The 16,025-nt window shown below is 38.9% G+C and overlaps 1 protein-coding gene and 1 long non-coding RNA gene across 6 annotated transcripts in view; one reads left to right on the top strand and one right to left on the bottom strand.

The window, feature by feature from the left end:
- The window catches only part of LOC118212226, a 43,757-nt gene that overhangs the window by 15,318 nt on the left and 12,414 nt on the right, over positions 1-16,025 (top strand). The gene's annotated exons all lie outside the window — the stretch shown is intronic.
- LOC118212225 (MORC family CW-type zinc finger protein 3-like) overlaps positions 1-16,025 on the bottom strand; it is a 34,731-nt gene that overhangs the window by 10,398 nt on the left and 8,308 nt on the right. For 2 of the 5 annotated variants that reach the window (XM_035389915.1, XM_035389919.1), the window contains exons 6-21: positions 15,316-15,454; positions 14,140-14,268; positions 13,064-13,183; positions 12,831-12,928; positions 9,454-9,558; positions 6,799-6,930; positions 6,536-6,604; positions 6,115-6,157; positions 5,457-5,583; positions 5,227-5,290; positions 4,327-4,376; positions 4,100-4,160; positions 3,144-3,193; positions 2,917-2,977; positions 2,020-2,066; positions 1,793-1,853 (exon numbers count right to left, since the gene is read on the bottom strand). In XM_035389915.1, the coding sequence (XP_035245806.1) occupies positions 1,793-1,853; positions 2,020-2,066; positions 2,917-2,977; positions 3,144-3,193; positions 4,100-4,160; positions 4,327-4,376; positions 5,227-5,290; positions 5,457-5,583; positions 6,115-6,157; positions 6,536-6,604; positions 6,799-6,930; positions 9,454-9,558; positions 12,831-12,928; positions 13,064-13,183; positions 14,140-14,268; positions 15,316-15,454 (1,356 nt within the window). The remainder of the gene's footprint in view (positions 1-1,792; positions 1,854-2,019; positions 2,067-2,916; positions 2,978-3,143; positions 3,194-4,099; positions 4,161-4,326; positions 4,377-5,226; positions 5,291-5,456; positions 5,584-6,114; positions 6,158-6,535; positions 6,605-6,798; positions 6,931-9,453; positions 9,559-12,830; positions 12,929-13,063; positions 13,184-14,139; positions 14,269-15,315; positions 15,455-16,025) is intronic. The other 3 variants (XM_035389916.1, XM_035389917.1, XM_035389918.1) reach the window with 3 other exon arrangements.

Here is a 16,025-nt window from a genome sequence, read left to right as displayed (position 1 = left end):
AAGAGACACCAGACTGCTATTGATGGGGGTATCAGGGCCCAGCATGGCCAAAGAATACAATAAGGATCATGGTTTCCTTTAGATTTTAAATTTAAATGTCAATCTGTGATATTCAATTGAAATTATCAATTTTGAGTCTTAGGGCTATATTTTAATGATCTAAGCGCACGGTCTAAAGTGCATGGCACAAATGCATTTAGGGCGTGTCCAAATCCACTTTTGCTAGTTTAATGGCGGATAATCTGAGCGCAAAGTAAGGCGCATGGTTCAAAGGGGTTGTACTTAGTCTCTTAATTAATCATAGGTGTGTTTTGGGCGTAACATGAAATAAACCAATCAGAGTGTCATCTCCCATTCCCTTTAAAAGCCAGGTGTGCTTGCACCTTGGCGGATTGCTATTATAATGGCGGATTTGGCAAATATTTTTAGAAAAAAGGTGAAAGTATTTTTTTAAAATATTGTGCGTTGTACACCCGCCTATGTAAGCGCATATTACTATCTTAATAATGCGCAATAAGGCGCAGTAAAATACTGCGCCATTGACTTAAGACCGGGTTTTTGTTGGTCAATTGTCCAATCGCTTTCCACTACCTCAAGATAGCAATGCGCCAAGCCACACCTCATTTTAAGACCAAAACGCCCATGGGCACTCAGATGTGCGCAAGTACATTTGCTATTTAAACAACGTGGGCGCTGGATGGGAAAATGACAACTGCGTCGGTCTGAAACCAGCAAAGACACTTGCGTTGCACTTGGCGCCGCTTTGCGCTGGGCGTAAGACAGAGCCCTTAATGTTAATTTAGATAATGATCGTCGATGCCTCAGGCCTGCCAGTTTAGAAACTACTTATTCAATTAATTATTTTTTGTCAGCTCCAGTTTCAAGTGGAAGTCAGTGTGGTACGATTGGCCTTGTCACATGGATAATATTTTGCTCAAACGTAGAGATCACAATACTGGCAGGATTTAACAATAACTGCCAAAAACCATCCCCTTCATTGCTAAAATCCAGGGTAAATTTCTATTTTGTAGATACAATAGCTGAGCTGACTTCCTCCTAACATACTCATGGTTGGTGTCATTAAAACAAGGCTAAAGGCTAAGTAAATATGTCAGCTTTTTTGATAAACCAGTCCTTGTCATAATGAGCCTGACACCCCTTCAATGCATCAGCTCAGCATCATGCAATCTGGGCATGCATCCTCAAGCCCTGTGGTACACTAGAAAAAGACCTTAGCTGGGTTTGAAACCTTGGAGAAGAAAGGTTTTCCTCGCTTCATGTTGGTGCTGGTTCCTTCATCATGTGTTTACAACATCTGAGTTTTGCCTAGCTTGTTTCCATTTTGTTCCTGCTATGCTGGAACTGGAAAAGGGTAAAACTCTGGCAAGTTCTGTCTTATCAATCTCTCTTTCCCGGTAATTTCAAATGAACATCTGGTTTGATGTCTTCTTTTTGTAAATGATGTAAATGGTGAGCCCACATTCATTAATGGATCCGATTTAAATTAATTATTCTAATTGACCTTTTCATTTAATACAATTATTGAATCTTATTTGACCAAACCTGATATAAAGTTGGTTCTGACTTGTGTTCAGTATTCAGAGTGCTGAAAATTGTACAAGGGCACTGACTGTAGAACTACTGGATTCAGAAAATAAACATTGGCCATTTCAAAGCTTCAATGTGGTTAATTGTTTACATTAAAAAATTATTGCTTATTTATATAAGCAGCATTATATGTTTAAATATTTAACATCTAATTCCAGTATGTGATAAATGAGTTCTTAAATACCTTGAAGATGGATTTTCTGGCACCATATCAGTCAGCACGGTGTCGGCAGAAGGATCATCACCTGCGGACAGAAGAGAGAGGCCATCTTGTAAAGCTCCGCTGTTTGAGCTTGCAGGCCACCTGTACGCAGAATCTTTAACGCTACTGGTGCACCCAATAAGAAAGTATTTCAGCTGGAGGAGCCTCTCTCTTTCACTCACCCACTTTCCCTGTGTGGCTATACTCACCCGAGAAGTTGGGGAGGGGGGGACTGAGGCTCTTCTCACGTATTCTTCTAGAATATGTAGGTATAGAGCAGATTCATGGGGGTTAGTAGGGTCCTAATATTTAAAACCACAGAATTGAAAGAGAGTGCACTTTCCCTTTCAGATCACTGAAGCTATTGAGCAAGTGCATACTGTAGCAGCACACGTCTTGATCAAAGCTTCCTGTCTGACTTCCTCCTAACATACTCATGGTTGGTGTCATTAAAACAAGGCTAAAGGCTAAGTAAATATGTCAGCTTTTTTGATAAACCAGTCCTTGTCATAATGAGCCTGACCCTCCTTCAATGCATCAGCTCAGCATCATGCAATCTGGGCATGCATCCTCAAGCCCTGTGGTAAACTAGAAAAAGACTTTAGCTGGGTTTGAAGCCTTGGAGAAGAAAGGTTTTGCCTAGCTTGTTTCCGTTTTGTTCCTGCTATGCTGAAACTGGAAAAGGGTAAAACTCTGGCAAGTTCTGTCTTATCAATCTCTCTTTCCCGGTAATTTCAAATGAACATCTGGTTTGATGTCTTCTTTTTGTAAATGATGTAAATGGTGAGCCCACAGTCATTAATGGATCCGATTTAAATTAATTATTCTAATTGACCTTTTCATTTAATACAATTATTGAATCTTATTTGACCAAACCCTTATATAAAGTTGGTTCTGACTTGTGTTCAGTATTCAGAGTGCTGAAAATTGTACAAGGGCACTGACTGTAGAACTACTGGATTCAGAAAATAAACATTGGCCATTTCAAAGCTTCAATGTGGTTAATTGTTTACATTCAGAAATTATTGCTTATTTATTTATGCAGCATTATATATTTAAATATTTAACATCTAGTCCCAGTATGTGATAAATGAGTTCTTAAATACCTTGAAGATGGATTTTCTGGCACCATATCAGTCAGCACGGTGTCGGCAGAAGGATCATCACCTGCGGACAGAAGAGAGAGGCCATCTTGTAAAGCTCCGCTGTTTGAGCTTGCAGGCCACCTGTACGCAGAATCTTTAACGCTACTGGTGCACCCAATAAGAAAGTATTTCAGCTGGAGGAGCCTCTCTCTTTCACTCACCCACTTTCCCTGTGTGGCTATACTCACCCGAACAGCTGAAAGAAGGGGGGGGACTGAGGCTCTTCTCACGTATTCTTCTAGAATATGTAGGTATAGAGCAGATTCATGGGGGTTAGTAGGGTCCTAATATTTAAAACCACAGAATTGAAAGAGAGTGCACTTTCCCTTTCAGATCACTGAAGCTACTGAGCAAGTGCATACTGTAGCAGCACACGTCTTGATCAAAGCTTCCTGTCTGACTTCCTCCTAACATACTCATGGTTGGTGTCATTAAAACAAGGCTAAAGGCTAAGTAAATATGTCAGCTTTTTTGATAAACCAGTCCTTGTCATAATGAGCCTGACACCCCTTCAATGCATCAGCTCAGCATCATGCAATCTGGGCATGCATCCTCAAGCCCTGTGGTACACTAGAAAAAGACCTTAGCTGGGTTTGAAGCCTTGGAGAAGAAAGGTTTTCCTCTCTTCATGTTGGTGCTGGTTCCTTCATCATGTGTTTACAACATCTGAGTTTTGCCTAGCTTGTTTCCGTTTTGTTCCTGCTATGCTGAAACTGGAAAAGGGTAAAACTCTGGCAAGTTCTGTCTTATCAATCTCTCTTTCCCGGTAATTTCAAATGAACATCTGGTTTGATGTCTTCTTTTTGTAAATGATGTAAATGGTGAGCCCACATTCATTAATGGATCCGATTTAAATTAATTATTCTAATTGACCTTTTCATTTAATACAATTATTGAATCTTATTTGACCAAACCCTTATATAAAGTTGGTTCTGACTTGTGTTCAGTATTCAGAGTGCTGAACATTGTACAAGGGCACTGACTGTAGAACTACTGGATTCAGAAAATAAACATTGGCCATTTCAAAGCTTCAATGTGGTTAATTGTTTACATTCAGAAATTATTGCTTATTTATTTATGCAGCATTATATATTTAAATATTTAACATCTAGTCCCAGTATGTGATAAATGAGTTCTTAAATACCTTGAAGATGGATTTTCTGGCACCATATCAGTCAGCACGGTGTCGGCAGAAGGATCATCACCTGCGGACAGGAGAGAGAGGCCATCTTGTAAAGCTCCGCTGTTTCAGCTTGCAGGCCACCTGTACGCAGAATCTTTAACGCTACTGGTGCACCCAATAAGAAAGTATTTCAGCTGGAGGAGCCTCTCTCTTTCACTCACCCACTTTCCCTGTGTGGCTATACTCACCTGAAAAGCTGAAAGAAGGGGGGGGACTGAGGCTCTTCTCACGTATTCTTCTAGAATATGTAGGTATAGAGCAGATTCATGGGGGTTAGTAGGGTCCTAATATTTAAAACCACAGAATTGAAAGAGAGTGCACTTTCCCTTTCAGATCACTGAAGCTACTGAGCAAGTGCATACTGTAGCAGCACACGTCTTGATCAAAGCTTCCTGTCTGACTTCCTCCTAACATACTCATGGTTGGTGTCATTAAAACAAGGCTAAAGGCTAAGTAAATATGTCAGCTTTTTTGATAAACCAGTCCTTGTCATAATGAGCCTGACCCCCCTTCAATGCATCAGCTCAGCATCATGCAATCTGGGCATGCATCCTCAAGCCCTGTGGTAAACTAGAAAAAGACTTTAGTTGGGTTTGAAGCCTTGGAGAAGAAAGGTTTTGCCTAGCTTGTTTCCGTTTTGTTCCTGCTATGCTGAAACTGGAAAAGGGTAAAACTCTGGCAAGTTCTGTCTTATTAATTTCTCTTTCCCGGTAATTTCAAATGAACATCTGGTTTGATGTCTTCTTTTTGTAAATGATGTAAATGGTGAGCCCACATTCATTAATGGATCCGATTTAAATTAATTATTCTAATTGACCTTTTCATTTAATACAATTATTGAATCTTATTTGACCAAACCCTTATATAAAGTTGGTTCTGACTTGTGTTCAGTATTCAGAGTGCTGAAAATTGTACAAGGGCACTGACTGTAGAACTACTGGATTCAGAAAATAAACATTGGCCATTTCAAAGCTTCAATGTGGTTAATTGTTTACATTCAGAAATTATTGCTTATTTATTTATGCAGCATTATATATTTAAATATTTAACATCTAATCCCAGTATGTGATAAATTAGTTCTTAAATACCTTGAAGATGGATTTTCTGGCACAGTGTAGGTGGAGAGCACGGTGTGGGCAGAAGGATCATCACCTGCGGACAGAAGAGAGAGGCCATCTTGTAAAGCTCCGCTGTTTGAGCTTGCAGGCCACCTGTACGCAGAATCTTTAACGCTACTGGTGCACCCAATAAGAAAGTATTTCAGCTGGAGGAGCCTCTCTCTTTCACTCACCCACTTTCCCTGTGTGGCTATACTCACCCGAGAAGCTGAGATGAGAGGAGGAGGAAGTGAGGCTGGTCTGAGCATCCCCTATCCTTTGTCTCGTATCATAGAGCTTCGAAGGTGTAGCAGAGGTCTTTGGTGTTGATTCACTGTCTTCAGAGTTCTGTGGTATGCAAGAAATACAACGATAAAACAGGTTGTGTCAATCCTGGATGCTGATTGGCTGAGACCACATTTTACAGCGATTGTAAATTTGACACAGTATCAATTAACAGCCTGTTTGTAAACAGTATCACTCCTAACCCTAACCTAACAGTTACGTACAAATAATATTATAAAATGAGTAATGCATCATCAATTAATTGTTCCTACATGTAACCATTTGTAGCGCTGTCTCTCGTGCTGTACTGCTTAAGAGTGTTATTACTGGACTCGTGGACTGCATGATCAACACTTTATTACAATACATAATAATGAGTTAAGCTCTAATTTCACTGAGAATAAACAGCAAACCTCCATAGGGTGCAGGCTGACAATTGAGACAGGCATAAAGATTAGGATGAGCACCTTTCTTCCTCAGTCAGTTTATTTCAGCACTGCCACTACTCCTCTCACATTTGACCTACAGCATTCTGTGGGTATGGAAAGGGTCAGTGGCCAATTTGTTCGGTACAAAACCAATCTGCACACTCACCTGCTGTCCCTTCTTCTTCTGTTGTTTCTGCTTCTTCTTCTCCCTGCACAAAAGAAGCCATTTCAAAGATTTTAAAGTCCAATTATAATTTTCCACTGCCTCCAAGACTCGCTGCATGTTGCTTGTCATTGCCAAACATGCCACTGGCTGTCCTTTAGTGCAACTCTAAATTTGAAAAAGAAGGTTCACCCCCTTTCAATTCTATGGTTTTACAAATTAGGACAAAGCTAACCCTCATATAGTCCACACTGAGTCCTAAAGTAGATACATCTAACCTCTAAATAACATAAGAAAATTTTACTATGGTTGTATTTGAGTGGTGAAGCGGCCAGTTTCTTTTAGGCCTCCATGCACCCAAGCAACGCCTCGGGCCCGCAATGTAAAGGGGAATGTTGGAAATGGAAGACAAATGTAACCTCACTGTTTATATTGCTTCTCATGTGGCTGCTCCTCTTCTGAATTTTCTGGTTCTTCCGGTAACCAGCACCTCCTGCCGGAACATATAGTTTAATATAGTAACATAAAAATCATGAATGTTGAAGGGGAACTTAATTTTGTAATAATATTTGATGTCATGCAGTTTTGTCCACCGATAATATGGTAAAACACCTAACTGGATCAGTGTCGAATTAGTAAGGCAAAACGTCATGGCAAAACCTGTAATAAGGGAAGACTGGACATCACCTGAACTTGGGATCCTCATTCATGTGGCAAACCCAAACATAAGGCAGGCTGTCAGGATCAATACCACCTGCTAGTTTCCTCCACTTCAGGCATTCATTACACTGGACCCAGGTCTGATCCGGAGCAGCCCCCCTGGAATCAGAGGTATACATCTGTGTATAAATGTGTTATGCATATGGCCTCTGGGGCTGTGTGCATAAAGCTGCACTGGGTGAAAATCACTCGATACTCCTAGAAGTAAGAAGTAGTCTGCGTAGCCTTAAAAGTACTCTCAGGCTGAGATCACACAAGTGCGTAGGCTTGAAAACACAAGGTGCACTACATGCCTGTCTTGATTTTATGAAGCTTACTCTGAAAAAGACATTGGAAAAAGGTGTCTTTTCTGTTGTTACTAGGCAACCACACTCTGCTTCTGTCAATCACTTGCATGGTTTCTTTAACATTATTAGCAACCTAATTTCACTCAGAAATAATTTTCCATCAACACTGATCATGGCACTAACTTGTCACCATGCCTTGGACTACTTAACTCTGCCAGGGTAGTCTAGATTTGTGAAACTGTACAACATTGCAAAAACTGCAATGAACAACTTCTCATCCATCTTTGTTTACAATGGAAGCTAATGGCAGAATCAAGGCCCGCCTCTATTTTTATGCAGAGAAAAGAATAACAGTGACATAAGGCGCTTTTTTCCTTGAAGCTCATCATAATAGGATAATTTGAGCTCCGGGTACACCTTAAAAACAGCAAGGTGCTTAAAGTGAATAAATGTGAGGTGCCTGGTGCACAAAAACAGTGCAGAAATTGCTTCAAACCCCTTGAAAATAATGAGTAAAAAGGCACCCCAGCTGTTAAAGGGTAAGCACCACATAACAGCATCAGAATATAGTAGACCAATTTTTTTAGTCTATAAGTTTTTTTTAATTAAATTAAGCTGTAATTGTTGTTAGTATGGCTTCAAATTTGACAAATGGATCACTCCTGATGGAAACACCAAATAAATAGATCGCTCCTTTTATACTTTCAGGTTGAAAAGACGACAGAAACAAACAGTATTTGGTTGAAAATATGACACATGACAGCACTGAAACATTTGATTCTGAATCAAAGGACAATATCAGTGACTCAGATGACTCTGATTCTCATGAGTCTGCAGAAGACATAATTGTTGATTCTGATAGATACTGCAGCACAGCTATTCAGGTTTGATTCAGATATGATTGGAGGATTTTTCCAAAAAGCCAACAACCAGAGCACTTTTTGGGAAATTCGCTTTTTAGTTATCTTGCCCAGATTTATACGAGAGGACTCATACCAACTATGTGCGTCCCTCCGCACCCAGTACAAGGATATTAGATACGGCCCGCATCCTAACATTGTTAGCTCTATCAATGGCTGCAGATGGACGGCACTAGTTGGCTTAGCTCCTAGCTTAGGATCTACTCTAATCAACCTCTAGTGAGCGAATGAGTCTAGCATCATATGTTGATTTAACTTGTTTTCCATTAGCGTTGTTGCAATAATTTTCTTATGCCCATCAAGTTGCAACAATATAAGCTACATCTTTAATGGAAAAAGAGCTAGCTATAGCTAACTCGACATTATCTCAGTTCCTCCCTCTATCACATCACAAAATATGACGTAGGTGATCATTTCGAAGATTGTTGAAAAGGGGAGGTGGGGTAAAAAGAGTACGAGTAACAAAATAATTAGATTTTTTGGGTTTATTTCTTCCCTTAATTTCAATAAAATTACATGTTTTAATGTTTTGAATCATAAAATAGGACAACTTGTCCATTCGGCTGGTGTATTTCATTTTTTAACACATCCTGTGTGATAGCAGCCTTAACCTACCGCAGCAGAAATCATTGTGTAGGGGAGGGCTACTAACAAAAGGCCCAGGACTGATCCCTGAGCCACTCCCATTTCCTTGCAGACTGGGGGCTCAGGCTGCGACTGTGACTGTGGGCTTGGGGGGCGGGGGTTGTTTGGGGGGTGGCAACATGGATGCAACACATTTTTCTTTTCTTCTTCTTTCCCTCCTCATTGGGTGGCCCGCCCAGACGGATGGTGCCCCAGGCGATTGTATATATTGCCTTTGCCAAGAATCAGCCCCGGGTGTCAGTGTTAAAAACTTTCCGTAAGTCAAGTAGGGCAGCACAGCCAACACCTCTTACCATCTAACAATTTCTAAGAGAAAATAAATTTTCATTTTCAGTCTTGCTCATCTTTCTCAAATGATTTATTCTGAACCCAAACGGAATCCGAAGGGATCAATGGGAAAATGGCCCACTTTCAGGTAGACATTCATTTTAAGGCCTGGGGCCCAAATGCAACCTACCACAGATATATTTTGGCCCGTGGTTGATTAGAAAAAAGCCTGTTTAAGATGTGAAAATTGCAACTAGATCCAGGTCTGCACCTGTACAGTGCCAGCATATAGTGACAGAATAAGTAATATGCATATTTTAAGAAGGCATCTACTTTGTTTTACTTGTTTTACTTATTATTACATTGTATTGTAAGAATTACATGGAAAACGTTTGGTTCATAGTTACCAAATGAGTCTAGTATCCTGTGAAGTGAAGAACCCTGATTGCTGGTAGCATGAATATGACCACCCACCAAGCAAACAAAAACTGCAGAGTACTCACTTCGTATCGTCAGTTGGTCCAGTGTTGCTGGGATGCTCCTTTCTTTTGAGTCGCATGTGATTCCAATATTCCTCCAGTTTCACTCCCAGGCAGTGCTTTATTTTCCTTGTAAAAATAATTACAACCAAACATCATCACCCTTTATTTAATTCTCAGAAGACACATTGAGGGAACAAGCCCTCATTTATAAAGGTGCAGAGATTACAAAACAATTAAAACAACAATAATAAAAATAGTAAATAATAAATAATTTTAAAATAAAATAGTACATTGTAATTTTAAAAGAATAGAATAAAATACAGTAAAACAGTTGTAATTAATACATATAAAAATATAGCTGCAAGCAGTAATGAATGGGCCAAGCACTATGACGGTTAAAACACCTGATTCAGCTCACTGGGTATACTGGCACCTTCAACACACTTTCGCTCTCTGGGCTCTGTTAAAGAATAATCGTCAGGAAAATGTTTAATCTGGAATAGCACCCACACGTGGTAAAATTTAATGCAACCTAGTCTGTACCCCCAAGGCCTCACTTCAATTATGTGTGCCAGGTTTGGTACCAATAGACCAAAGTGTTACAGAGATAGGGCAACTCATCCATTATGGTGACTTTGCCACCAAATTCATTAGATAATTGCGACCATACTTTTCGACCTGCCAATTATCTTTTTAAGACTCTGAAAGGCAATAGTGCAAAGAGCTAATGCAAAAGAGGACAGCTAGATTGGGACACAAATCAAGGAGGAGAGGATTAATGTGTTTATAACTAAATCTAAAATGACCAAAAAACAAAATGGCTGACACCAAAGCTGCATTGTTTGGCACCTCCTTTACTGCAATGGTCCACAATTTTGGATGAAATATTCTGTTTAATTCCAGAGTAATTGCCATTTATAGCTTTTTTCTTGTATAGTACCCCCAAGTGGCCAAGTCCTACTTTGGCCTGTTGGTGGTGCTAGAGAGGTTAATGTACTTACCTCAAATTTGGTGAGGTGTGTCAGATATGTAGTGCTTAGATTATGGCCTTAGAGTGGGAAACAGTGAATTTGATATAATATTATATTATTTCTAAAAATGTGGCCTGCCCTCCCCTCCAGAAGCATCAAAGCAAATGTGATTGGGGCAATCTAAAATCCTCAGATAAACAAATCTACGCAGATGATCTATGGGTCTCACCTCCTGCAGAGTTTGTCTCAGAAGAGACAAACCAGAAGACACAGGACACCATATCAGCGGTCAAAAACCCTGCATGGCTACATAAGTAACATTTGCCTTCACTGTAGTTTGACATTTAAGTGACTGAGCGAAAATCTTAATGTTGATAGTTGAAATTTACATTTTTAGAACCAGTTCCAGTTTCAAGCGGAAAACCACGTGGTATGATTTTGTTTCATTATATGGAAAATATTTTGACTGAAGGTGGAGGTTACAACTGGGTGGCTTTGACAATTATCTGTCTACAAATATCATCCTGTTGTAGCAGCAGATAAACTTCCATGCTTTTTATAGGTATTCAAGAACTGAACTGAATTACCTCCTTAAATATTCATGTTTGATCTTGTTAGAAAGTGAGTTAATTCAGGAATCTTTTGATAATAATAGCATAGTGCTTGGCCTGCTTCCAACAACACAGGTTCACTTTGATCAATATGTACACGGTCTGCTTTTAGGTAGGCCAGTCCTTGTCATAAATGAGTCTGACCTCCCTTCCTTTCCTTCCTACACCTTAACTTGGCAACACCCAATCAGGGAAAACATCCTCAAGCCATGGTGGGTAAGATATTTAAGATGGCCACCATCGTAGTTGTGTTGCGGCTGGTTTCGGAGCCTTGGAGAAGAAGAGTTTTTTTCTATCTCTCTCTTTTCTGGTATTTCAAAATTAATTGTTCAGTGTTTTGTATAATGTCTTCTATTTTATCAAATTTAGAAGTAGTGAGCCTGCATTCAATAAAGAATGAATGATTTCAATTAATTAATACAATTGATTGCCTCTTATTTAATTCAATTACCTCATCCTAAAACCTGATATAGAGCTTGTTTTAACTTGCTGGTTGATTCCATCAGCTCACTGTAGACTGACCTATCAATGACTTTGGCGATTTAATTGATAATTCTTATTTTATCATTCAGAAAATAAACATATTTTTAATGAATCCTTTCTTGTCCCACAGGTGATACCCTGGACTATCCTCTATCAGTGAGCCAAATTTTTAAAAAATTCACCAAGCAGTTTTAATTGTATTATTGTTTTCAATTATTCTATTGTTTTTGGGTTGTCTCGTTTTCCCTTCCCTCTCCATGGCCTGATTGTTCATTGTGCCCTCCTGTGTCTCGTCAGTGTCGTGTCTATTTAGGTTCCCTTCTCCCTGACTCAGTGGCTGGATCCTTGTGTGTTTGTGTGTGCTTCTGGTTATGTTTCTGCCCTGCGTGCTTCCTCCTGAGAGTAGCTCCCTGTGTGTTTCTGCCCACGTTCCGTTTTTACGTGCTTTTGGATTCTTGGATTTTTCTTTGTTTTTTGAGAGTTGCCCTGTGAGGCCTTTTGTTCCCTGCTTTAGTTCCTGTTTTCTAAGTAAAGTTCTTGTTTCCATTTACCGTTTGGAGTTTTGTGTTTTCCCCTTCACTCTGCGTTTGGGTCCTAACCCCGCACTACCGTGACACAAGAGCCAACCTCAGCTGACTAATAATAGCAGTAATGCACATATTTTCAACAGAAAGTCTGAGGTAACGTAACCCACGTGCAACTAATGGGAACATTATTATTTTTTGACAAGAACATTTATAAAATGTGCCTTTAATTAGCAAACTGTATTAACGTGGTAGAGGAATAACAGCAACTACAACATTTCAGTTTTTTTTTTTTTTTTTTGGTTTGTGTTCCACCTGCTACCTAGCTAGCAAGCAGTGAACTTCAGGTGCAGGCTAACAGAATACTTGTAAGGTAGAAACTGGCAAATGTTCCAGGTCACGTGGACTGGGGTTGTCATGGGGAGAGCAAATAAGCACAAAATTGACGTCAGAGGGAGTGTCAACATTATGCAATATTATGTGACCAATGAAAAGTGGGGGTCGCTAGAGAGCATTTTAAATGCAGACCCCTCACCAACTGAACTCTCGTGTACCCTGGGTGACAGCCAGAGAGAGACAGTTGCAAGAGAAACTGATACCCCATGAGAGAGGTCCAACAGACAGCCCATGCGGTCCAGTGCAAAGTGAGAGTTATTGAAAGTAGCTTGTGAGAGAGGTCCAATGGAGTGCAAAGCGCGGGTGAATGAAACGTAAGAACATTGTAGTTTCATTCTTGTTATGATTGGTTATCGCAATTGAATGAAAAGACACATGTAGGCTATAAATTCAGATTTCCGAAAAAGAAGTACCTGTACTCCACTGATTCAGCAAATTCCTGTTTGTTGTGCGTTGGCTTGAGGAAGTTGCATTCAATGATGCCAATGACACCAACACCCTTGGCATTGGCCTGTTCAGAAAATGAAAAAGGAATATTAGCTAAATATTAGCATTGACACTGGCAGTAATTGATCCACAACACTAAAATGTACATTTGAACAGTTTGATTAAACAGATTTGATTAAAATGACAAAAAATAGCTTACCTTGAGCTGGCAGCCCAAATGCACATATGGTCGAATTAGCCGATTCTTACAGTACATCAATACTCCGTACGGCCCCCCACTTTCCGTTCTGTACCCAAAGGTTATTTTGATATGTTTGTTCTGTAGCCAGAGTTCAGGACAACCAAAATGGTGATTCAGCTACTGTGTGTTAGATATATCTATCTAGATAGCTAACTGACAAGCAAATACAACAGCTGTAGTTAGCTGGTTAGCATCTCTCTCTCTCTCACACACACACACACACCTCAAGTAATATAGCCCCTAGACCAGAACTAGTTGCATTTAGTTTACTTTCACTACTTATCCTATCTAGCTCACTTTTGCCAGCCAAGATTAAGTAGGCAAGCAGATAGTTATGATATCTTTCATTTTTATCAGGAACTGAATTTTGTGTAGTGAAAATTGGTATTCTTGATGTCAAGAACTGAATTTCAACTAGTTAATATTGGAATTCTTGATATCAACAATTGAATTGTAACTAGTTAAAACAGGAATTCTTGGTATCAGGAATTGTATTTTAACTAATTAAAATGAAAACTTTTTAACAAGTTAGAATCTTAAATTTTCATTTTAACTAGCTAAAATAAGAATTGACAAAATAAATTTTAACTAGTTAGAATTATAACATCCAATTTTACTAGTTAAAATTTGATTCTTGAAATCAAGAATTCTTATTTTAACAAGTTAAAATTCAATTCCTGATATTAAATATTTCTATTTTACCTAGTTAAAGTCCATTTCTGATATAAAAAATAGCTATTTTAACTAGTTACAGAACAGACATGTAAATAAAATGCAAAATGACCGAAATTGAAATTGAATTATGCCTAGTTAAAATCTAATTCTTGATATCAAAAACAAGTTGAATAAAAGGTCAGCAGTCAATGTTGATTAAACCATACACCTTAAAGAAACCTTTCAATCACAGTCACAAACAACATATTGCACAAAGTATCGTTCCATTTTAAAAAGTTACATGTTTTTTAGATTCCAACCTAGCAGCCTAAATCCAGCACAAATTCCTCATGACTTGCTGTAGAGCAGCGGAAGGATACCAGGAATTTGGGCGTGTATCTGTCCTTGACGGTGTGGGCCAGACTTTTTGCCACCAGCTGAGTCTTCATTTTCTTTCCTTTTATCAAAATCTGCATCGATGGCTTCAAGTACAAAATGCTGCAATATGCCTGATTTCATACACAGGGAAGAATGAAGCTTAAATGAATAATTCATCCCAAAATTTAATGTCATTCATTAATTTTCCCACCTTATATAATATATCTGGACCCAATGAGAGGTCACCATTTTGCAGAATTTGATAACTGTAGGTATCAAAAGTCACAGACAGTTCTGCTTTAAAATGTTTATGGAATACCAAAATAAAAACAATAGCCATCATTTTAAAAAAGTGAATCTTTCAGAGACTGCCTGTGCAGTTACAATATATCAATGACAACATAACTTCTAAAGTTCTGTATTTCCACATTATGTCGTTAACTCACTGCCAAAACAATTTTGTACAGTAATCACCAAATAACTTGTTGTTTTAAATCAGTGGTATTCCTTATTTTTGGTATTTCAAAGATGTGAAAGCAGAACCATAGATAGATTTTTATTGACCATAGATTTCCATTTGTTTTTGAAATAAGTATTTCTGATGGGTTAATCTAAAACTGCAAAAAATATTGTGGAGAGCTGTCATTGTTGGGTCAAAAGACACTTCCCGAGATAAGAAAATTTATGAATTGTGATAATTTTAGGGTGAACTGTTTTTTAACAGAATAAAGCAAAGTGCTGAACTTGCTGAAATATGTAATTTATGGCTTAAGGAATAATGATAATTAAACTATTTCAATCAGTTACAGGTGGCAAGGTGAGCAATATGCACATAAGTAAACATTATAAGTCTGTTTCCTGAAATACACATTTTATATGTGTCAAACTGCACTTGGTCACATAAAAACAAATGGAATAACTCATTTTGCTTGGACCATATCCATCCTGTATTTCCCCAGATAAATCCAGCTGGGAAATCAGCAGCTTGCAAAACTGGACATTCCAGGAGATTTTAACTTTCAAAAGAGAACTTGCCAGATTGTAGCATTGTCTGTGGTGCAGTGGGCAGCAGTGCAAAAGGAAATTTACAGAACTTTTAAAACCAACAGCCTTACGGATATGAACATTCACTCAACCTCAGCATTGCGCCCCTTCTTCTCAAACCCTGCCCTACTCACACGCAGAGAGAACTCAAACTCCGCAACCCAAGCCGGGCGCCGAATAGGCCTCCTCTGCTCATCGGTCGAGTCCACATATGGAATCTGAATGTCCGCGATATCCTCCTTGAATTCAAACTCGATCTGTCCGCTGGAGGTACTGAATGAGACAGACAGAGATGTAAGCCATTTAAAACGTAGGACAGGTACAATGTATAGATAGATTTCTAAATGTAAATCGATGGAGCCCTAGTTTTCTGTCATTTGAGTGGCCCAGCTGTTGATTTTTAGAACATTCCAGGACCATTAATATAGTCAGGATAAGCATTCCCAATATGTACATTTGTAGAGTTTCCTGGAATTGGACTGGTGGAATACCATTGGCGTTCATTTTATGATGGAGTATAAATGTCAATGTAAAACAAATCTCACATTTCATTTTAATTCTGAACATACTTAAAATGTGTCATATGTATACTCTGTGAACCATTTTGATTACCATCCAGGGATGCTTGTATAGCATGCTTGTATAGCATCTTTGACAGAGCTATGCAACATTGCAATCACTGGTATCTCAATACCTCCTGTGCTGTTCTCGAATTTTGAATGAATTGACACCTCGTATTGTGTTAGCGGGTGGGAAGTGAATTGATGCGATGACACGAATTTAGCTAAACTGCAAATTAACTCATACTTGGGTTGGGCCTAGGTACATACCATGGAACAAAGGA

Source organism: Anguilla anguilla, chromosome 14, assembly GCF_013347855.1.
Source record: "Anguilla anguilla isolate fAngAng1 chromosome 14, fAngAng1.pri, whole genome shotgun sequence".
Lineage (NCBI taxonomy): Eukaryota > Metazoa > Chordata > Actinopteri > Anguilliformes > Anguillidae > Anguilla > Anguilla anguilla.
This window is presented reverse-complemented; position numbering and strand designations above follow the sequence as displayed.